At 46.1% G+C, this 23,259-nt stretch overlaps 2 protein-coding genes and 1 pseudogene across 5 annotated transcripts in view; 1 reads left to right on the top strand and 2 right to left on the bottom strand.

Moving 5' to 3' along the window:
* The first annotated feature begins 784 nt into the window (after window positions 1-784).
* DOK1 (docking protein 1) lies at window positions 785-6,024 on the top strand. 3 transcript variants are annotated; one of them, XM_029232560.1, is made up of 5 exons: window positions 785-872; window positions 1,225-1,524; window positions 1,693-1,786; window positions 1,956-2,140; window positions 2,338-3,577. In XM_029232560.1, exons 1-5 carry the CDS (start codon window positions 813-815, stop codon window positions 3,148-3,150), a joined length of 1,452 nt encoding a protein of 483 aa, XP_029088393.1. In that variant the 5' UTR covers window positions 785-812; the 3' UTR covers window positions 3,151-3,577. The 3 variants fall into 3 exon arrangements, with proteins under 3 accessions (XP_029088393.1, XP_029088394.1, XP_029088395.1); XM_029232561.1 differs by having other exon boundaries at window positions 798-872; window positions 1,227-1,524; window positions 1,697-1,786; window positions 2,338-6,024; XM_029232562.1 differs by lacking the exons at window positions 785-872; window positions 1,693-1,786 and having other exon boundaries at window positions 1,448-1,524; window positions 2,338-6,024.
* Window positions 4,281-23,259, bottom strand: part of M1AP (meiosis 1 associated protein) — a 76,874-nt gene continuing 57,895 nt past the window's right edge. The window contains exons 6-10 of one of the 2 annotated variants that reach the window (XM_029232558.1): window positions 23,039-23,180; window positions 7,464-7,670; window positions 6,216-6,356; window positions 5,731-5,742; window positions 4,637-4,845 (exon numbers count right to left, since the gene is read on the bottom strand). In XM_029232558.1, coding sequence (XP_029088391.1) covers window positions 4,666-4,845; window positions 5,731-5,742; window positions 6,216-6,356; window positions 7,464-7,670; window positions 23,039-23,180 — 682 coding nt within the window. In that variant the 3' untranslated portion in view covers window positions 4,637-4,665. Of the gene's footprint in view, window positions 4,846-5,730; window positions 5,743-6,215; window positions 6,357-7,463; window positions 7,671-23,038; window positions 23,181-23,259 lie in introns of both variants that reach the window. The other variant, XM_029232559.1, reaches the window with a different exon arrangement.
* LOC114900917 lies at window positions 8,271-9,484 on the bottom strand (annotated as a pseudogene).

Below are 23,259 nucleotides of genomic sequence, written 5' to 3'. Positions count from 1 at the left end.
CCCAGCCCTTTCGTTCCTCCCACGTCCCCTTGAGCCCTCCCACATTCCGCCTTCTCCCACGATCCCTCCCAGGCCAGTTCCCTCCTCTTCTCCTCCCCTCCTCTTTGGAGCAGGCCGCAGTCGCCGCTCCACCTCCCTCCCGCCCCCCTCCCCTCCTCCCAGCCTGCTTAATAAAACTTTCTTTTCTCGCGGGTTGGGTGCAGGGTAGCTAGCTGCGGCCAGAGAGCTGGACACAGAAGAGGCCACGGGGCCGCAGACCGTCCTGCGTCCCGTGCAGCGACTCGGCTCCGAGTTCCGGAAAGTCTTCAGCCCCTAGCCCTTCCCCCACGTCCCCTGCTCCGCGGATCTTAAAACAGCCCAACTCCGGCCGAGCAGGGGTCGGGTCGTGTCTAGGGAATTGAAGCCGCGAGGGCACGTATGGTCCCTCCAATGCCCCAGGGTGCCCGTCGGCATTTTCGAGATGATGTCACGGCCTTCACTCTGACGTCACGTTGAGCATCTGACGTAGTACGCAGCCCCCAAGCCTAGGCGCCGGAGTCCTCTGACCGAAACCACGAGGTTTCCTTCGGTGGAGCCACTTGTGCGCGACCCAGCGTTGGGGGGGGTGGGCCGGACGTGGTGCACCAGCCAGCTTATCTGCATACCCCCTCCCCTTCCTTCTGGCTTGTCTCCTTCCTCCCCTTTCGCGGTCCGGGGAGGTTGGGGGGGGGGGCGGGAACGCCTCCTGCGCGAGCCCCGCCCCGCCCTCCTCCCCGCCTCGCCCCGCCTCCGGCCCACAGGGCCAGGAAGGGCGGAAGGAACCGCCGGGGGCCATGGACGGGGCCGTGATGGAAGGGCCGCTGTTTTTGCAGAGCCAGCGTTTCGGTACCAAGGTAGTGTGGGTAGGGGTTGCCGAACCCCATCAGAGCTAGGGGTGGGCAGCTGAGCTTAGATGGAGGGAGGGGACCGGCAGCGGGTTGGAGCGCGGCGCCCGGAGCCGGAGAGCCTTATGAATTTCCGGCTAAATTGCTTTTCACACACTCGGAAGATGCGTCTGCCGGCCTCCGGCTTCGCCTCTCTGGCCCTGGGGGAGACGGAGCGGCATCCTCCTTGGGAAACTTCGCCTGCCGTCGGGAAGCCTCAGACCTGAAATTGGCCCGCGCAGGTCCCTCCCTCCCTGTCGGGGCCCGGGCCGCCGGTGTTTGCCTGCTCTCCCTCCCTAGTGTCTCTCCGATCTTTCCCCAGAGGTGGAGGAAGACCTGGGCGGTGCTTTACCCGGCCAGCCCCCACGGTGTCGCGCGGCTCGAGTTCTTTGACCACAAGGGGTCGAGCTCTGGAGGGGGCCGAGGGAGCACGCGCCGCCTGGACTGCAAGGTGATCCGTCTGGCTGAGTGTGTGAGCGTGGCCCCCGTGGCCGTGGAGAGCCCCCCTGAGCCTGGCGCCACAGCTTTCCGCCTGGACACCGCACAGCGTTCCCACCTGCTGGCGGCCGACGCGCCGTCCAGCGCCGCCTGGGTGCAAACGCTGTGCCGAAACGCCTTTCCGGTGAGGGGGCCGGGGCTGCCGGTGAGGGGCTGGGGCGAGCTGCACTGGGCCCAAGAGTCCATGCGGGGTGGGAGCAGTTACAGCGGCAGAGGAACTGGGCTGACTCAGACCCTGGGAACCGCGGTGAGGGAATTACAGTCTCCTTCATACTCTTTCTCTTTACCCCAGAAAGGCAGCTGGGCCCTGGCGCCTGCCGAGAACCCACCCAAGCTTTCTGCCCTGGAGATGCTGGAGAATTCACTCTATAGCCCTGCCTGGGAAGGTAGATGCCTGAAAAGCCCCAGCAGGGATGGCATGGAAAGAAAGGGTGTCCTACAGGGGGAAGTAGAATGCTCCTGAGAGCTGGCTTTCACGTGTATGCTTGGACAACCTGTTCCCTCCCCCCACCCCAGTCCTGGCCAGGTGCCAGTCTAACTGTGTATTCCTTCCAGGATCCCAGTTCTGGGTAACCGTGCAAAGGACTGAAGCCGCTGAGCGTTGTGGCCTGCATGGCTCCTATATGCTGAGAGTGGAGGCGGAGAGGCTGACTCTCCTGGAAGTGGGGGCCCAGACTCAGATACAGGAGCCACTCCTTTCCTGGCCTTACACTCTGTTGCGTCGCTATGGCCGAGACAAGGTGCGGTGCAGGACTGGCTCCCTGGGTTGGGCAGCTGTGGGAGGGGTGGGGCAGGACCGGGCTTTCTTGCCTAGCCCATGACCCCACCTCCCTTCCCAGGTGGTCTCTTCTTTGTAGGTCCCCTAACTAGTTCCAGCCCTGTGACTCACCTCCTCTGATGGCTCCTGATTATGTGTTTCCCTCCACACCCTCTTCAGGTCATGTTCTCTTTTGAGGCTGGCCGCCGCTGCCCCTCTGGCCCTGGAACCTTCACCTTCCAGACGGCACAGGGAAATGACATCTTTCAGGCAGTTGAGACTGCTATCCACCGACAGAAGACCCAGGGAAAGGCCAGCCAGGGGCAGGATGTTCTCAGAGCTGATTCCCATGAAGGAGAAGTGGCAGAAGGGAAGTTGGCTCCCCCCCGGGGCCCCCAGGAGCTTGCAGGCAGCCCTCCAGCCCTGTATGCTGAACCCTTAGACTCCCTGCGCATTCTTCCAAGCCCTTGCCAAGATCCCCTATACTCAGAGCCCCTGGACAGCACCCCTGCTCAGGCAGGGCAGGGCTTACAGTTAAAGAAACCTCTCTGTTGGGGCTTGTGTGAGCATGCGCAGCAGCAGCTGATAAAGGCCAAGCTGACAGACCCCAAAGAAGAGCCCGTCTATGACGAACCCGAGGGCCTGGCCCCAGCTGCCCTCCGGGACCTCTATGATCTGCCTCAGGAGCCCAAGGACGCCTGGTGGTGCCAGGCTCGGGTGAAGGAGGAGGGCTATGAGCTCCCCTACAACCCCGCTACTGATGACTACGCCGTGCCACCCCCGCGGAGCACAAAGCCCTTCCCAGCTCCCAAGCCCCAGGGCCTGGCCTTCTCTGAGCCCGGTGCTGCAGCTGGCAGTGGCAGCAAAGGCCATAGCTCAGACACTGCCCTGTACAGCCAGGTCCAGAAGGGTGGGGCCTCAGGTAGCTGGAACTGTGGACTCTCTGGAGCAGGGACTGACAGGACTGGGGCCAAGTCAGAGGGCTCCACATGAGAAGAAGGGCAAGGCTGGGGCTGCTGCTAGGAGGACCATGGGGAGGTGGCACTGGGGATCAAAGAAACCTGTTAGAACCAGCAGGAACCAGAGGGGTCTGTGTGTAGAGCCCAGGGTACAAGGGGAGTCAAGGGAAGGATGATGTGTCCCAAGAAGTCATGGAAGTGGGACAGTTGGCAGGGGCTCAGGGATTGGATCTGGGGGAGGCCAGCACCTCTAAGTCATCCCCACCAAAGGAAGGGATAGCTGCTGGAGCAGTACTATAGAAAGGGGTGTTTGGTCAGAGTAGGTACAGTTTGAGGGGCCTGTATGGAGGCTATAGGGAGACACTGGGCTGTGTCTTGATCCTTACCCCGGCATTGTTCTTTGCCAGAGAGAGATATTTTTTAAAAGTTTTATCCTCATTAAAGTCAGTTTGGGTTTAAGAGGTCTATGTGTGTGAATAGTCACAGAGGGGACAGAGTGGCAGGCTGTGCTGGGTAGATGTGGAGGGAATCAGGAGAACCAGGAAGGTGTTGGGGGCCACTGAAGGAGGAAAGGGCCTCGGGCAGGGGGGTCAAGCAGTGTGGTTGTTCAGAGCCTGGGTGGTCCAGTCAGGCCCACCTGGGCTTGACCTTATCTCTGTGACCCTGTGTGTAACATCTGTAACCCTCAGTTTCCCCCACTGCCACTGTGCAAAATGGGAAAGCTTAATTACACATACAACCTCACAGGGTTTTTATGAAAGGAGTTAAATTTCTCAAGTACTTAATACGATTTCAAGTGCAGAGTAAGCATTGTATAAATGGTAGTTATTATTCTGTGGATGGAGAAAGCTGATGGGCAGGTATGAGGAGAGGGGAATAGGAAGGGAATAGGTCTTTTTCACACCACCCTCTCCCGTTCTCAGCTCTAGGATGCCTTCCCTCCCCCTTGTCTCACACACACACACACACACACACACAAAAGCACACTCACGCGCGTGCGCACACTTTGCATGTAGGTACCGAGCATCAACCACTTATCTGTCTGGAGGCTGAAGGGAATTGCACTGTGGTGGGTGTAGTGGGAGGGGCGTGGGCTTTGGAATGCGGTTTCGATTTCAATCCTACTTGTTTTTCATGAGCTCTGAAAACCTCATCCTCGTCTCCTGAGGTTCAGTTTCCTGATGGTGACCTGACTTCATCCACCTACTTACACAGAGCTACAAGGAGAAAATCAGGCCTGGGAATGCTCCTAACAATGGTGGAGACTTACTGGTTGTTTAATCTTCATTTGTGTTAACAGTATCAAATGATCCAAAAGAAAAATGAGTCCCTGCTTGGCGAAGGAAAAGGGTCGGTGCGTCTCTTCCCAGCCTGAAGAGTGGGGCAGTGGCAGCACTGAGGACTGAGGAGGGGAAGGCTCTGTTTCCCAGCCACCTGGAGCTCACAGAGGCTCAGGTGGATAGGAGGCAAGTCTGTCCACAGAAAGCCATTGTGTGAGCCTTGGCATGGATGTGCTTGCACAGGGCAGCTGGGCTGTGGTGCTGGTGACTTAGGGCCCTGAGGGATACTCCTCGTCTGCCTCCTCCTCCTCCTCCTCCATGGAAGGCTGGAAGAAGACATCCGAGGAAGCTTTGCTGGCTGCTGGCATCTTGGGGGCTCTGCCAGGGGCTGGAGTCATAGGCAAAGGGGCCACTGTGGCTCGAACTCGATTTGTTTGCAGTGGCCCAGCCTGCAAAGAAAGCAAGAAGAGCTTTCTGTGAAGACCAGACCGTTCCCGATCTTCTGTCCCATTCCCTGCCGGGCCTTCTGTCCTAACTCCTTCATGTGTCCTGTGAGTGACAGCCTCGAGGCCCAGGGCAGTGGAGTCCCCTAGGCTCCAGCCTCCACAGTGCCTGTCTCCTGGCTAAGTGTCCTCCTCTGTTTGCTTGTCCACCAGCTAACTTATGGTCGGTTCTGTTCCCACCTCTAGACTGACTGTAGTTTGGAAACATCTTTCTCTTGTAACTTCAGGTAAGACAAAGCGGGGGTTTTCCTATAGGCTCTGTTATTGAGAAACAAGGAAAAGATTAATAAGGGCACAAAAGGAAGCCCAAATACTATAGAACGTGGATTTCATAAAAATAAACACCCCCTGGGACTTTCCTGGTGGTCCAGTGGTAAAGAATCTGCCTTACAATGCAGGGGATACGGGTTTGATCCCTGGTCAGGGAACTAAGATCCCACATGCCGCAGGGCAACTAAGCCCGCGTGCCGCAATTACTGAGCTCGTACGCCTCAACCAGAGAGCCTGTGTGCTGCAAACTACAGAGCCCACGTTCTCCGGAGCCCATGCGCCACAACTAGAGAGAGAAAACCCACATGCCACAACTAGAGAGAAGCCCGCCCGCCACAATGAAAGATCCCACGTGCCTCAGTGAAGATCCCGCATGCCACAACTAAGACCCAACACAGCCAAAAATAAATAAATAATAAAATAAATCTTAAAAAAATAAAAAGATAAATCCCCCCTTCAATTACTCTTCTCTCTCAACCCCTGTCACTACAGCCCTGTCTCTAAGCTACTAACCTTGATCAGCCTCCCTTTACTCATCTGTAAAATAAGCATAACACTTACCTTGCGGGGATGCTGTGAGGATTAAATGAGAAAAATATATGTGAGAACACATGTCACAGAACCTGGCAAATGACTGCTGCTCAGTAAATGCTAATTTCCCTTCCCTTAGGCATTTCTTTTCCCACCTTCCCTTAAGCCTTTTCTTTCAACAGAGGCTTGTAGTTGTAGTTCCAGTGCGGCCAGTTTGCTTAGTGGGACAATGGTCTGTTAAATGACTAATGATTTATCACAAACACTGCAATTAAGATACCTAAACATATGTAAATGCCCAAGCAAAAAAAAAAAAAAAAAAAAGCCCCCTTACCGGGTAGGGGTTGTAATTTTCTTTGTTTAGGGCAAAAGGCTGCTCTTTTTCTTCCTCCCCTGTATGCCCTCTTTCTGCCAGAGGGGATCCAGGGAGGATACTCCCTTGGATGGGGAGGAGTTGGGCACAGGGGAAGAGGACCCTCTGGGATTCTGGGCATAAAGGGGAGGGAGGGAAGTACCTTTCTCAGAGCCCGGCTCTCCCACCTTGGGTGGAGCGGGCCCTGAGGCTTGGCAAAGGTGCTGCTCAGGTGTGAGTACAGGTGGCTCCAAACCTGCAAGGGGTTGTAGGTGGGTTCTAGCTCCAGGTCATCCAGCATGCTCTGAGGAAGAGAGAGGAGGAGCCTCACCTGGGGGTCTTGAGGTCACAGAACCCAAGATGTCAGGCAGAGACCTGAGTGTGAGAAGCTGGAGGAGGTATGATGACCCAGGGCTTCACTGAAGGATGTGAAATAGATGCGTGTCCTGCTGGGTGTTCTGCCCCAGGTCTGAGTGCTTGTGAGGTAAGTGTCAGGCAAGTGTACAAGAAGCAGCAACAACTGAGTGGTTAGGGACACTGAACACTCTGGCCCTGAGAACAATGTCACAGGATTCTGAGAGGGGTCAGAGCGCTATGAAGGTTACAAGGGATCCAGTGTGCGAAGCTGTGAGGGAGGCTGTGTCCCGGCTGGGGTGCTCACAGTCTGCAATGCAAGTACACTGAGTTCTCGGCGGCCTTTGAGGTGAGTATAACCAGAGGACATGCCAGCAGAGCATTCCTGAGCAGCCAGGTTTTCCGGCCACAACTTCCTGTGCCAGGAACCACTGGCCCTGAAGTGAGACACTGAGTGAGCCATGGCCACTTGTGCCCACCTCTCTGCATCCCCGTGGCTGCCAAGCCAAGAGTACAATCCCAGGCTCTGTCCTCTCTGCACATAAGTCAGCAACCTAGCAGCAACGATGTGGTTCCAGTTCTCTGTACCCAGAGGACCCCCTCCCCCGCCTCAGCCTGGGGAGGCTGACAGAGGAAATCCAGACTCCAGATCCAAGAAGAGAGGAGGGGGAGGAGAAAATGGCCTTCAGAGCTGTTCCCTCCTTTGCATCAGAGTCTTATTTTAAAGCTCTTCCTATTCTCAGTGCCTACATTGGCTGCCTTTCCCTCTTTTTCTCAGAAATAGATGCACACAAACACAGGTACACACACATGTATACACATATTGCAGAGAAGGACCCATGAGAATACACCGTCACGCAGATGCTTGCTTACTTCCTTCTGTCTGGCCTCAGTTCCTTGCTTTCTTCTCTGCTCCTCTTACCACACCCTTGGAACCACTTCTGCCTCTGCTCCCCTGTCCTTTCCTTCAGGGGCTCACTCCTTTCCCTCATCCCTTTCTTGAACTCTCTTCTCTTTTCTCCGCTCTATCTATTCCATGAGACCTGGGCTCACTTGCCTCCACAGTCTTACGGCTGTCATCAGGCATGTCCTCAGGTAGCAGGGGGAAAGGGCTGGGCAGCATCAGTTCCCGAGTGGCCACTGCCTTCACCAGCAGAGTGGGAGAGCGAGATGGCAGGATCACATAGAAGGTGCTGGCGGGCTCTCTCAGGCTGTGTCCTTGGCTCAGGGGCTCCCCTTTGGCCAATAGCACCCATTCTCTTTTCTGAAACAAAGACATACATAAACGCTGGTTTATCTTCAGTCTTTGGCGTGTTTGGAGGATTAGTCCCAATTGAGGCCTCCCCAAGTTCCTCTGGGGGTGTCAGGGAGGGCTGAGCCATTTCACCCTGGCCCTGGGGAGAGAGGGACTTTCTGCCTGAATCACCAGTGCCCCAAGGTACTACTGTTTTTCCTTGATTAGGGACATACACAAAGGGTTATCAATGCAGAGACAAGTTCAGAGACGAAGTAGGTGTTCACCTTAGAGGGGGCTAATATATTACTCAATGGTAAATGTGGAGTTTCAAGAACTGAAATCCTTAAAAACAGAGCCTTAAAACAGACTTCTGTGGGACACTGTGAAAATTCAGGTCTCATTTTGAGAGTGATAAATTTTGCTTGTGTTGCACAACTGGGGTTAGAGTGGGCTGATTGGGGAATGTCCCAGGAATGTCCAGAGAGGGCTTAAAAAGAAGGTGGTCAAAGTCACCTGGGAAGAGAGAGAAGGAGGAGAGATCAGGGAGAGGAAAGCTTTGGTACAAGGAGGTGGGTGGGGACAGGGCCTTTGATATCAACTCAGCCCATCACAGGACAAAAAGAAGGGTCAAAATTCTGGGGGTGGCAACTCTTTGAGTGAAGGGTACTGCAGAACAGAGGGGTGACACTTTGTCGTCTGCCATGGAGATTAAATAAGTTAGCATATGGGTAAGAAGAAGGGACAAGCAGACATATTAACAGATTTTCTGCATGTACCCTTTTAAACCAGGAATGGAAATGAGACAATTTTCTGTGGTAGTTTTTCAAGGAAAACCACAACTCCAGGAACCATGGAGTCAGGACTGTTACAATCATCTTTAAATCTTTAAATTGTGTTCTCTTCCTTGAGGTGATCATCATAACAGGTACATAACAGTCTCCTTGCTACATAAGATGAAAGAAAGCACACTAGCTCTACCCACTCTAACATATATGAAAAGTTGGAAGAAATAATACAAGAGGAAAGGCAAAAAGGAGAAAAAAGATTTTAAGGGGATAGAGGAATTATCAGTGTCTTGTGGAAGACAAGTGGAAAGTGACACAGTGAAGCAGAAAAAACCTGCTGTGGCATTAGAATTATACCCCAGAGCAAATATGCTGGGGTGGGGGTGGGGCTGGAATTCTAGAAACTTCTTTTTTCCTGTTTTTCTTTTTTTTAAAAATTCTTTTGTCCCCCTTCTTTCCTCTTCCCCACCCCCACTCCTAATACACACTTTTTTTAAGTAAGGGGAATACCATGATGTCTCTCTAGCCCAGCCCCTGTAGACGTGACTCCAGGGCCTGCTGTTAAAACCACTGTAGAATTGAGAGGGGGAACTGTTGTAGTCGGGGGTCCGGGCTCGGAATCGGACTTGTGGGAAACCCTGGTCTGCTGTGCTGATGCCTGGTCTGTTGGTTCGCTTTGGGATCACCTTGATTTGTCTTCCTCTAAATAGGGAGTCATCTAAGGCCAGGGAAGCCCTCACTGACTGTTTGTCTGAGAACTCTCTATATGCAAACTCTTTGGGATGGCCACTAAATTTGTCACAGAGTATGGTAACGTGGTTGACTGAACCACAGCCATGAAAGTGTGCTTCCAGCTCTTCCGCTGTTGTACCATAGTCCACTTCGCCAGCATAGGTGGAATGGGCATCGGCCTCCATCTTCTCCTCAATGGACGTGATCAGTGGGCCGGCATTGCTGGAGGTGGACTCATATTCATTTGCTTCTGTACTTCATTCTGCAGCCCCTTTAGCTTCTCAGCTTCTTCTTTCATCTCCCGACTCAAGCTTTGATTGCTTCCAGGTCCTTCTCTAGAACAACACATCAATCCTGGGCCCCTTCTGGTGGTCGAGGCTGCATCACGTTATTCTCCGCAACCCTGCCCCGCCGGCCAGTCGGTCGCTGGCCTGCTTGCTCGCCCTCCTCTCACCCAGTTCTAGACACTTTAAAGCAGTGTCATCATTTTGTACAGCACAGAACTCTGAGGGGGTCTGGTAAGCCAGGCAGGTGGTAGGTGCCTTCAGAAGTTCATGCTTAACATTTTGCTTATATCTGGAGATGTGCTGTCTTCCTGAAGAACAGATACAAAATGTATGGAAAGTCTACCTGATGCTTCCCAAGTCCATCAGATTGGAAATAAATGATATAGAAATCATGGTGTATGTGTGCATGGGGAGAATTTGCTCCTGCTCTGAGGACATGGCCTTTTTTTTTTTTTAACATCTTTATTGGAGTATAATTGCTTTACAATGGTGTGTTAGTTTCTGCTGTATAACAAAGTGAATCAGCTATACATATACATATATCCCCATATCCCCTCCCTCTTGCGTCTCCCCGCCACCCTCCCTATCTCACCCCTCTAGGTGGACACAAAGCACAGAGCTGATCTCCCCGTGCTATGCGGCTGCTTCCCACTAGCTATCTGTTTTACATTTGGTAGTGTATATATGTCCATGCCACTCTCTCACTTTGTCCCAGCTTACCCTTCCCCCTCCCCGTGTCCTCAAGTCCATTCTCTACATCTGCATCTTTATTCCTATCCTGCCCTTAGGTTCTTCAGAACCATTTTTTTTTTTTTTTAGATTCCATATATATGTGTTAGCATACTGTATTTGTTTTTCTCTTTCTGACTTACTTCACTCTGTATGACAGTCTCTAGTCCATCCACCTCACTACTAATAACTCAATTTCATTTCTTTTTATGGTTGAGTAACATTCCATTGTATATATGTGCCACATCTTCTTTATCCATCCATCTGTCGATGGACACTTAGGTTGCTTCCATGTCCTGGCTATTGTAAATAGAGCTGCAATGAACATTGTGGTACATGACTCTTTTTGAATTATGGTTTTCTCAGGGTATATGGACATAGCCTTTTTAAGCCTGGAAGGGATGTGCTCTGGAAGGGATATTAGGAAATTGTAGGGCACTCCATTTTATTTGGCTCAAGTAACTTCCAATGTGGCTCAGGCTTTGAATTATTATCATTATTTTAATCTTCTTTTTTTCATGCTGTTTCATGAATTTGTTTGTAGATTAGTTTGTTTATTTATTAAGAACTTACTGAATGCCTATTATGTCCCAAGCACTAGGCATGGGTATATAGAAATTCATTAGACATGTTCGTTGCCCTCTTAGAGCTTGTAATACAGTAAGCAGAAGGTTTGTAAACTAATGTTTGTCCAAGATTTAGGATGACCAACTGTTTCAGTTTGCCCATCTTTAGCACTGAAAGTCCTGTGTCCCAGAAAACACTTCAGTCCTGGGCAAACTGGGGCAGTTGGTTACCTTTCCAAGACTCCATGGAGAACAGAATATCTTGCCACTGTGGCAAGTCCCTGGGGGCTAAAACTATGGCAATATGACATTTCTTGCACCTCAGAGTTATGAAACAAATTCAAAACCACTACACCCTGGGATTACTAAGAAACTTTGAATGTGGCACACAAAAAAATTATGATCTTTAGAATTTGAGTCTATTGACTTTGAGACAATAGCTAAGATTCTGTTAGAGAACTGGTATGCAGAAATACGTGAGGTCTCTCAAAAGTAACTCCTGATGTGGGAACTATCAGAGGACTGGGAAGAGGCTGATTTGAAAGGATTTTACAGAACGCTTTAAAACTTCTGGGATAATTTACAGAGAGGTTGACGGAAGGCTCTGGAAGGAAGACAGGCAAATGTACTTATTAGAGTTTGATAAAGATATTAATTTATCTGCAGTTTCCAGGAGCATTCTGAGACAGTGAGAGATAGGGAAATTGAACTTTACGGCTTCTATTTTGACTCTGAATTTCTAACCTCTTCCTGGACAGTGATTACTTGACCCAAGCTTGAACGAGGTCATGGGTTGACTTGTTTGTACAGGCATTGTACCTGTGATGGAAATGGTTAACTGACAAACCAGGTATCTGAGGCTGAGAAAAGGCAGTGGCATGGTGATGTCCCAGAAGACTAACCTTTGGGGTCCTCAAACTGAACAATGCCTAATGACTGTGGATGACTGCTGAGTACTTTAGAATATGTTTTTTCTAATTCTAAAAAAAGGAGCATGAGTTGGATGCTGAAATTACTGGAAGGCAGGTGAAAATGTGTCTATATTTATGTTGTGCTTAGGGACTTTTCTACAGAAGGTGCCAGGAAGTTTAGATTTTAGGAAGTGGGGATAGATTCTTATTAGAACAGGTGTGACAGGGACAGAATTGAATGCAATGTCATACTCCAAGCTCAGCCTGATTAAAGTCATCCTCCCCCACTTCTAACTACTAAAGCTGTGAAGGAAGGTGTGGCAGCCACTGTTGGTTTCCTGGCCACTGCTCCTCTCTCCCTTGCCCTCTCCCTTCCCTTTACCCATTTTTCAGTCTTTCAGTGATCGGTGTGGGGTGATATGTGACCTATACTTAAATAATGAGACATCATCAGAAGTTGCTGGGTGGGGCTTCTGGAAAAGCTTTGTAATACGCTGGCAGGCTTTCTGCCTCTGCACCCTACCCCTTCTTTCTCCCTAGGACAAGACTTGGTCTTAAGGTGCAGCAGCCATCTTGTGGCCATGAGGCAGCAGGCATAAGGATGAAAAGTACACCTGCTGTGGATGCTGCAGTCGGAAAATGGAAAGAGTCTGGGTCCTTGACGGTGTTGATCAACTGCGTCAGCCCCAGAATTGTCTGTCCCTGCACTTCTTGTTACATGAGAAAAATAAACTCTTAATTACTCAAAGTAGAGTTGGGTTGGTTTTCTGTTAGTTACAGACAAATGGATCCTTTACAGATTTCAAAGATAAGGAAGAGGATGTGGTTACTCACTTCCGGGTATATGGGGAAACAGAAGTAGAAGGGACAATTTTAATGGCACTGTCAGAAGGGCAGATGGGAGTTTATTATATCAGGTAAAAGCTCTAATCTCACCAAACCAGCACTCCCTTGGTTTGCCATCAATACGATGATGTGGGACCAAATCCATCCATTAAAGAAGCGTTGACCAACTCCTGAGTGGGAGTGTTCCTGAGGCAGCCGCTGAGAGTGGGGAAGGGCAAGAGCACTCATTTTGCATTGCTTGTGGGAAGAGAAACATTTCATTGTCATAATGCATCTAGGAAGAGAAATCACAGCTAGTTACAGAAAAGCCATGCATGCATACCTGGGGGTTTTTGGAATCTGGAAGGACATCAGGAAGAAGTTGTTAATTTGGCATTATTTGCTTATTCTCTCACTCCAGAAGGCAGGACCCAGGAGGGGAAGAAAAAGAAGCGACAATATCCACTACTCCGCTACTCTCACACTGGCTTCCACAAAGGAGCCCAGGGGAAGATGGTAAAAGAGATTTCAAACCCCCAAACAGCAGATTATACATTCTTCTCAAGTGAACATGGAACATTCTTCACAATAGGCCATGTGATAGGCCATAAAACAAACTACAATACATTTTAAAAGATTAAAACCATCCAGGGCTTCCCTGGTGGTGCGGTGGTTGGGAATCCACCTGCCAATGCAGGGGACATGGGTTCGAGCCCTGGTCTGGGAAGATCCCACATGCCATAGAGCAACTAAGCCCCTGAGCCACAACTACTGAGCCCACGTGCCACAACTAACTGAGCTCGTGCACCTAGAGCCCGAGCTCCGCACCAAGAGAAGCCACCTCAATGAGAAACCCAAGTACCACAACGAAGACCCAGCACAGCCAAAACTAACTAACTAAATAAAATTTAAAAAAAAGAGATACTGGATTGTATCTGAAGAACTTAAAAAAAAATCATATCATCCAAAGTATCTTCTCTGACCATGGTGGAATGCAATTAGAAATCAATAATGAAAAGAAATTTGGGGAATTCATAAGTATGTGAAAATTAAATAGCATACTCCTAAGTAATCAGTGGATCAAAGAAGAAATCACCGGGGAAATTAGAAAATAATTTGATATGAGTTTAAGTAAAAACACAACATACCAAAACTTATGAAATACAGCTAAAGCAGTGCTTAGAGGGACATTTATAGCTGAAAACTCCTCTATTAAAATAAAAAGAAGAAAGATCTCAAATCAATAACTTAACCTTCCACCTTAAGAAACTAGAAAGAGAAGACCAAACCAAACCTAAAGCAAGTAGAAGGAAGGAAATTAAAAAATACGGGAGTAGAAAGAAATGAAATAGAGAATATAAAAACAATAGAGAAAATTATGGAACCAAAGTTGATTCTTTGAAAAGATCAAAACAAAACAAAACAAAAACAAACAAACAAAACTTGTTAGCTAGATTGATCAATGGAAAAAAGAGAAAATATCTTAGTTACTAAAATAAAAAAAAAGAGGTGGCATCACTACTCACCTTACAGAAATGAAAAGGATGACAAGAGAATATTGTAAACAATTATATGGCAACAAATTAGATAACCTAGATGAAAAGGACAGATTCCTAGAAAGACACAAACTGCTGAGATTGACTCAAAAGGAAATAGAAAATCTGAATAAATCTGTGTCAGGGGTCCCCAAGACCACTCCCGGGTTCAGTGATTCACTAAGAAGACTCACAGGACTTAGCATATAGTCATACTCATAAATATTACTTATTACATCCAGAGAATACAAAGGAAAATCAGCATGGAGAAAATCTCATGGGATGAAGTCCAGAGGAAACAAGGTGCAAGTTTTAAAAGTCCTCTACCTATGGAGTCACACAGAATGTACTTAATTCCTCTAGTGTTGAATTGTGACATGTGTAAAATGTTGCCCACCAGGAGAAGTCATTAGAGAGTCAGTGTCCAACATTTTTTTGGAGGCTGGTCACATAGGCACTCTGTACCTAGCACATACCAAAATTCTAGACTCCTAGAAGAAAAGCAGATGTCAGCATATACTTTTGCACAGTTTAGGCACAGTAAGCCACTCTTATTATTTAGGGGATGGTGGAAACACTCCCTAAATCCAAGTTCCCAGATGCCAGCCAAGGGTCAATCTTGCAAGCAGGACTTTCTAAGGAAAGGAATTTCAGGTCTGCTATATTAACTTTTTTGTACAACCTATAACAAGTAAAGACATAGAATTAGCAATCAGAAAATTTTCCACAAAAATGTCAAGGCCCAGATGGCTTCACTGGTGAATTGTACCAAACCTTTAAAGAAATAACACTAATCCTTCAGAAATTCTTCCAAAAAAACAGAAGATAAAGGAACACTTTGCAACTCATCTATAAGGCTAGTATTACCCTGATACTAAAACTAGAAAAAGACATCACAAGAAAATTACAGACAAATATCCCTTGTGAATATAGATGCAAAAATCCTCAACAACATACCAGCCAACCAAATCCAGTAATATATAAAAAGGATTATATGTAACAAGAGGGATTTATTCTAGGAATACAAGGTTAGCTTCATATCCAAAAATCAAACAATGTAATAATATAACATGTTAATAGACTAATGGACGAAACTACATAATCATCTCAATAGATGCAGAAAAAGCATTTGATAAAATTCATGATAAAAACATTCAACAGGATGGAACTTCTTCACCCTAACAAAGGCCTCTACAAAAAACCTACAGCTAACATCATAAGTAGTGGTGAAAGACTGGGTGCCTTGCCCCTAAGATTAGGAGCAAGACAAAGATGTCTGCCCTTGTCACTTCTATTCAACAATACTGGAGGTGTATTGAAGACCAAAGGGCCATTTTCCACATTTTCTGGACTGTTAGCCCCCCTAGGATTATGAGGATGACCATAGGGAGGGGGAGAGGCACTCATAAAGATATTGAGTGTGTCAGCATCCTAGCACTTGGGGACTAATATTTTTAAAATTTGATTTAGAAAAATATAATAATGTGACATTTCTCACATCAGAGAGCCAAGGTGCATATTCCTACCATTTATCAGTTCTGTGAAGTTCAAAATAGATGTGGCAATAGGTACATGGGTGGGGAAGGGTCAAAAAGGATGAGCGGGGGCAGGCTATGGTGGGGGGCAGGAAAAGCTTCAGAGTGAAAGTATTTAAGCAGAATCTGGAAAAAAATTAAAAATTTGTCAGGTTCATAGAGGCAAGGGGAAGGGCTCAGCATGAAAAAGGGTGTGGCTGTGTGAAGCAGTTTAGCATCTTTGGGGAACATTTAGTAATTTATTAGTGTGGCTGAAGTGGAGGATAGAAGGGGCATGGTGAAAGATGAAGCAAGAGAAACAGACAAGGCTGGGTCACAAGAATCCCACTGACGTCGTGCTATCCTGCTATTCTAGCCCCGTCTGTATCCCCTGGAGGCTGTATATGCTAACTTCATTCTGATCACTTTTTAAAAAATAGCTCCTGGGACTTCCCTGGTGGCACAGTGGTTAAGAATCCGCCTGCCAATGCAGGGGACACGGGTTCAACCCCTGGTCTAGGAAGATACCACATGCTGCAGAGCAACTAAGCCTGTGCTCCACAACTACTGAGCCTGTGCTCTAGAGCCTGTGAGCCACAACTACTGAGCCTGCATGCTGCAACTACTGAAGCCCACACGCCTAGAGCCTGTGCTCCGCAACAAGAGAAGCAACTGCAATGAGAAGCCTACGCACCGCAACGAAGAGCAGCCCCCGCTCGCCGCAACTAGAGAAAGCCCGCATGCAGCAACTAAGACCCAATGCAGCCATAAATAAATAAATAAATTTATTAAAAAAAAATGGCTCCTGACCTGCCATCACCCCACTCTCAGCTTGGATTCTTGCTCTTGACTCTTCGCCTAATATAACCAAGGAATTTCCATTTCCCCACCCATTTACAGCCCAACCAGGTCATTGCCTATGTACTTAGACTCCTGCTGGGCATATCTTGGCTTGAATCCTGTCACTTCTGTGGCCAATTAGGGCAGACATAGCCCGTAAAACTCTGGAACGTGTCTCCAGAAACTCTGACATTTTAAGTATGAAACTGAAAGATCTAGGTGGTATTTTCATTTCTTTTCCTAGTTCAGACAGACATGACTTTGTAAGAGAAATGAGGATGTGAAAAGTGAGTCACTAGCTACATAACTGGGACTATGTAGTAGGATTTGGTAATTGAAATGATGTTTTCCTGGTGATGAATAAATACATCTAATAAATACTTGGAAAAATTATATATATAATTCCCTACCACATTCCACAAAGTAGTTATCCAAGTTTAGAAAAAGGCAACAACAAAAAATATAAAATAAACAATTAGGGGGATTAGGCAAAGGAAAAATAAGGGTAGGGTGATAATAGAGCCAAGATTAGATAAGATCATAAAAATGCAAACCACCCATTTTTGCCAGAAGCTATGCTTATACATATTTGTAAGAAAACCCAGGAACCTGAAAATGAGAACATGGTGGAACCAGCCAACTAACTGAGGGTAAACCAGAAAAATGTATTATAGGCCGTCTAGCCAGATAAAGGATGCAAAAGGGAATAAATGAATATTTAATAACCATCAACCTCTACAGTTGAGTGGGTTGGAATGGCCAGAGGCAGACTGGTTTTCCTGCCTAGAATAACTAGCAAAGCTGAAAAATATACAGAAACCATTTGTCTGAAGGCAGTGAGAAGGTGCTGAAACAATAAAAGTGAGAGATGGCTCCGTCTCTGGAGAAGGAAGAATTCAGAGAGGTGAGGGAGGTACTGCAATTGCTTTTATCCTGAGGGCATATGTTTCTTCTGAGTTGGAGGGAGTGGCGGTGGGAGCTGAGAATCTAGGATTTGTACCTCCTGAGGCACTTGTAAGGGAACAGAGAAACTACCAGAACTTTCTGGTGGAGACTTGGAAGGGGTAAGATAGGTGTTCAAGCCAACTTCTCACTCAGCACATTTGCCAAATACTGGGGCTGCATGGAGCAGAGGACAAAAACACCGAAGGAGAAAACCTCTAGAAGTAGAGCATTTTAGCAGACTTGGGAAAGAGTGATTAGAGTTGGGATCGTCCAAGGGGAGGGGATACACATTATAGACCAGGTTTTCAGTGGAAAATCCTAGAGGGCAAAGAGCAAACCAGGGGTAGATTGAGCCTTAGCAGGACTGCAGTCCAACCTCGACTCAGCATAGCTCCTGAGTGGAAAAGGATGAATTGCCAACACTCTATCTGCTTAGTGCAGGGCAGGACGAACCCTCTCAGAAGAGGCCAACACCAAGTGGAGCCTCTACAGTTTATTTAGACACAATGAGTATCTTTCACCAAAATATTACTGGGTTCATCAAAAGACAGGACCACAGTCTGAAAACCAAATGAAGACAGAGACGATAGAAACAAGGCCACAGGTGATCCAAGTGCTGAGGTTAGCAAAGTACCTTAAAATAACTATGATTAGTTTGTTCACAAAAATAGGTGAAAATATGGAGAATTTCTCCAGAGAATTAGAATCCATAAAAAATAAACAAATGGAATTTGTAGAACTACTAACCAACCATTATGTACAAATCATATGCCAGATGTATGCTACGTGCTTTACACATGTAATATTACTTAATCATCTTAAAGACAACGTGAGGTATATTTTACGTGAGGTATATCTGTTTTACATGTGAAAGGGACAAGGGTTACTAATATGTTTGTCATGCACCTTCTCCCTTTTTTTCCTTCTCTCCCACTCCACTTTTACTCATGAAAGGAGAAGCTGTGTGGGTTCTATTCCTGGATATTTTAAATAGGTGGAGAGAGACAGGACCTAAGAGGGAGGGGATTATGTCAGAGAGGCTAAGTTAATCTATATAATATATATATATACATATACATATATATATATATATATATATATATATATATATATATATATAGCTGAGAGAGGAAGAAGATAGAGGAACAGGGACTGGGGATACAGACAGAGTTTTAGTTTTTGGGTGTGCGTGTGTGTGAAAGGCTCTTGGAACATCTCCAGGTTAGATATGATCGAGGAGTAGAGGAAGAAAATTTGAAAAATGTCATTGTGGGTAATGAACTATTTCCTCTTTGGCGTTCTTGGAAAGCACACATAAGTTAATTTTAAAATTACTTTTTGTCCTCTGGGCAGTGCTTCTTTACATGCCGTTTATATAGAGACAAAACCACATGGGACCACTAGATTTGTTAGGGTTACAAACAGATAAATACACTGAGGCTTAGAGAGGTTAAGTATATGGCCTAACTTCACACAATTGGGAAATAATGAAGCTGTCAGGAACCTAGGACCATCTGAGCCCAAAGCCCATGCTTTTCTCAGACAATATGAATTACACTTTACCACAACAGGTTAGAAAACTGCCTGGCCTTGACTCCCAACAAAGAGAGATAACAAAGGGACAGTTTCTACTCTAAACCTAAATTTGACTAAGCCTGAGGAATTAGTTGGTAAAATGGGGAAGTGGTAGAAATTTCAGGAAAAGGCAACCACGTTTTCCTGGATTCTGGGTAGGCAAATTTATATCATAGACTTTAACCAAAATCATAGGATCATATATTTAAAAACTAATTGAAATATGCTTGGCCCCCAAAAGAAATAGAACACACAAAGCTCTAGTGATAAATATAGGCATCCAGAAAGGCCTCATTGCAGAAGCACCATTTGAGCTGGGTCCTTCAGAATGAGGTAGGATTTGAACAGATGGAGATAGGAGAAGGGACAACATGAAAAAAAGTTCAAAGGTAGGGCAATTTAAAGTTTGTATATTAATTTGGTTGCACTGTATGATACAGGAAGGGGAATAATGGGAGACAAGGATGGAGTTTGAATACCTGCCTAAGGAATATACACTTTAAGTATGATTAATAGTAAGCCACAAAATAGCTTTAAGCTGAAGAGTGCTGTGTTTCAAGAATATTAATCTGGTTGCAGATTGGAAAATGGATTGGGAAGGGGAAACACTAAAAGCATTGAGACAAGTTAAGAGATTATTGCAATATTAAAGGAAAGAGGGAAAATGAGGGAAATATAAATTAAAGGAAAGAGCGGAAAAAATACATACAGTAGATGCTATGGGGTTAGAGCAGGCAAGACTTAAGTCACTGGGTGAACCACATGTGATAGGGTAATGCTTCAAGAAGATTAATCTGGTCTAATGAACAGGGCAAATTAGAAGAGGGAGAGATCGGAGGTAGGGAAGCTAATTAGGAGTTTCTGAAGAAGTCTTGGTGAGAACAAGCAGCAGGAATGGGAAGGAAAGGACAGTTACAACTTATGAGAAAAAATTTGATATGACTTAGTAATGAAGTGGGTGTAAAGGGAGAGAAGGCTGAAAGTGACTGAGGTTACAAGCCTGGGTGAGTAGACAATGGTGGTGCTGCTATTAACAGAAAGACAGAAGTTAGAATGAGAAGTTAGCTGGAGGGGAAACAGGACAATGAGAAACAGAAGTCAAGAGTAAACTGATTATATCAGATTTTCAAAGAACATGTGAAAGAGGTGTAAGAAAGAATATAAAACCAAGGATGGACTTAAAGAAGTGCTGAAAACTTGTAAAAATAGGATCTGGAAGGTTAAAACGCTAAATAAGTCTTGTCACATAGTGGGGACTCCAAAAATATTTGTTGTTGAATGAATGAACTGAAGCTTGTGAAGAATTCTTCCCTCCATAACACACCACCTTTCAGGCTTTTTGCTGCTTGGAGATGTCAAGTGAGAAGCAAGAAGGAAGAGCCATTCAAACACGATTTTGCTTCTTCCTTTTCTAGGAAAGGAGAGTGGTCTTTGATCCGGTTGAGGTGAAACACAAGAAGCACAAGATGGGTAAGGAGCTACTACTACAAGTACCTAGTACTAGTTTAAGTGAATTCAAGTCCAGTGGTGTACAGAAGCTTGGGGTGCTAAGTGAAGGGAGAAGAATTAGCCTCAGTGTTGTGATCTGTGTTTATCTGGCTACACCTGGAGTAGGAATTTAGCCAAGGAGTTAAAAGTATGAGATATATAGTCAACAGAACTACATTCAACTACATTCTGACTTGGCCACTTCAGTGGCTGCGTGACCTTTGGTAAGTCACTTGATCTCTTTAGACTTCAGTCTTCTCCATCTGTAAAAATGGGGACAACAATCTATCTCACAGAATTATTGTGAGAATCAAATGAGGTAAAAGTATGCAAAGCACTTGGTTAAGTGACTAGCTCTTAGTAAGTGCTACTGAAAATGGGTATCTTATTAGACATGGGTCAACCACATACTTGTGAGTTTCCATGAGAGGAGTGATAAAGAAGAGGTCTCTTTGGCCCCTACAGCTGTACCTGGCCTGTAGTGCTCAATAAATTTTTGTTGAATAAATAAATAAATACAGATTCTCAAACCCCAAGTTCAGAGACAGAGAGACTCTGATCTCATATAATATAAGCCAGGATGGAAGAGAATACTCTTTCCCATCCTTACTATAAACTATTATGGCTACATAATATATAGCCATAATAGTTTATAGTACATACTGTAAACTATTATGGTTCATTGTTTGGCTGAATTATTGTTCCTCTAACTTTTCCCCTATTTCAATTTAACCATTCCTCTATTTAGGACATTTAAATTGTTTCCAGTTTCTTACCATTGTAAATAACACTGAGATAAACATGCTGGTGCCTATATCTTTGCTCCCTTTTCTCATTGTTCTCTTGGGCTATATTCCCAGTAGTGGAATTGAAGTGTTGAAGGGTACCATTTTCCAGAAAACTTACACTCCCTCTAGCAGTGTATTAAAATGCAACTGTTTAAAATATCATGTACTATAAGAATGCACTGGGCTTCCCTGGTGGCACAGTGGTTGAGAGTCCGCCTGCCGATGCAGGGGACGCGGGTTCGTGCCTCAGTCCGGGAGGATCCCGCATGCCACGGAGCGGCTGGGCCCGTGGGCCATGGCCGCTGAGCCTGCGTGTCCGGAGCCTGTGCTCCGCAACGGGATGAGAGGCCCGCGTACCGCAAAAAAAAAAAAAAAAAAAAATGTACTGAAGCCCCATGAGAGCAATTTCTCCCGAGTAGATCTCCCAAGATCCTGAGGAATTGGGTAGAGTATAGTAAATGGAGCTCTTGGGCTTTAACAGTTAGGAGGTATCTGTTGTCTCTGCTCTGCAAAGACAGGAGATGGGTGTTCTTCAGATAGGAAACAGGAACTCAGTGGGTGGACCTAAAAGGGAGTGTGGGCTTTGAAACAGGAAAAAAGAAGTCTGCTTCTGATAGTGAAAGGGACACATTACTGTGTTGTCTTGATCTCTCATATCCTACTGGGTCAAACTGCTATTCTATATCCACTTAGCAGTTATACACATCCTTGAATTGTATTTGCAATTGTTTTATTTTGCTTTCTAGGTGTTGTATTACTGTTTCATGTATATGCTCTTTTAGTTTTTTCATTTCAGGAAATGGTAAATCAGAAACCAGGCAGTTATTTGATACTTTGCTATTCCTCACTCCCTACATCCAATCCTTCACATGCTCTCTTTCTCTAAAATATTTAATTGGTTTACTTTTCTCATCTTGACTTCCAACATCCAAGTCCAAGCCACAGTCATCTCTTGCCTAGACTACAGCAGTGCCCTCCTACCTCATTTTCTTGTTTTCATTTTTCTTCTGAAAGTTCATTTCCAAATTTTGGCACAATTAATTGTTTAAAAACTTAAATAGATGATGTCATTTCTAATGATTTCTTTTTGTACGTAAAGTCCCACGTCGTTTTTGGACTACAAATCTTTGTATGATTTGACCCCTGCTCACGTTTGGCTCCTCACCTTTTGGCTCTCTTGGTCCTCGCTCTTTTTGTTTCAGTCACAACGGTCATTCCACTCTTGATTTGAGGATCAGCTCTTTCCGGCCTTTGGGTCTTTGCACATGCCTTTCCCTGCACCTGGAATGCTCTTCCTGCCACCCTTCACCTAGCTAATTCCCATTCACGTGGCAGATCTCAGTTTAATTGTCTCTTTCACAGAGAGGCTCTCTTACAGCAACCTATTATTTTCCCTCATAAACTTCTCACAATTAAGAATATACATATTTAATTCTGTCTCTTTCATTAGAAAGTTTCTTGAGACCATAGATAATGTCTATCATAAGAGACTGAATATCTAGGGCTTAGCACAATGTCTGGCACAGACTAAGTGCTCTTCATTGAAATAAGCCATAATGTCCAGCACAGCGACAGGAAGAAAATAGGGTTTAAAATATAGTTACTTAAGGAAAATTCCCTGTTGCCATTTAAATGTACAAAATCAGGGATTTTCAAGTTTAGTGTCATATAACTGAGTTCAGGAATTATTCTCTATAGCGTGAAAGCAACAAAGGCAAGTCATATTTAATCCACATTTCAGAGTACGTCCAGTTTTCCCCTGTGCTCTGGAAGGCTGGGACAGGTTTGGGATCAGGGTAGGATTAATTAGCTGCTTCTCTGTGTTGGGTACTTTAACACTCTTCCTCTTCTTCACTGGGTGACATGGGGACTCACCAGTAGGCTGTGACACAAAGCATGGAAATGCTGCTGATTTGTTTCCAGCTCATCCCATTCCAGCTGCCAACAGCTTGTGGGTCTGAGGATGAAGGGGAGTCCATATGTCAATGATTCACAGACCCCACTGGATTTTAGAGCCCTGGGAAGAGACAATGGCAGCGAAAGTCTCCTCAGAGATATCCAGAGCCTTGACGCAGATCCACTTAAATTTAGCTTAA

Source organism: Monodon monoceros, unplaced genomic scaffold, assembly GCF_005190385.1.
Source record: "Monodon monoceros isolate NGI ecotype Baffin Bay Population unplaced genomic scaffold, NGI_Narwhal_1 Super_Scaffold_19, whole genome shotgun sequence".
Lineage (NCBI taxonomy): Eukaryota > Metazoa > Chordata > Mammalia > Artiodactyla > Monodontidae > Monodon > Monodon monoceros.
This window is presented reverse-complemented; position numbering and strand designations above follow the sequence as displayed.

What these genes read in the sequence shown, in the direction of transcription:
- DOK1 (XM_029232560.1), top strand. Translation starts at nt 813, where the DNA reads ATGGACGGGGCCGTGATGGAAGGGCCGCTGTTTTTGCAGAGCCAGCGT. An exon ending in GCCAGCGTTTCGGTACCAAG is followed by an intron (nt 873 to 1,224) that starts GTAGTGTGGGTA and finishes ATCTTTCCCCAG; the next exon opens with AGGTGGAGGAAGACCTGGGC. An exon ending in CTATAGCCCTGCCTGGGAAG is followed by an intron (nt 1,787 to 1,955) that starts GTAGATGCCTGA and finishes TATTCCTTCCAG; the next exon opens with GATCCCAGTTCTGGGTAACC.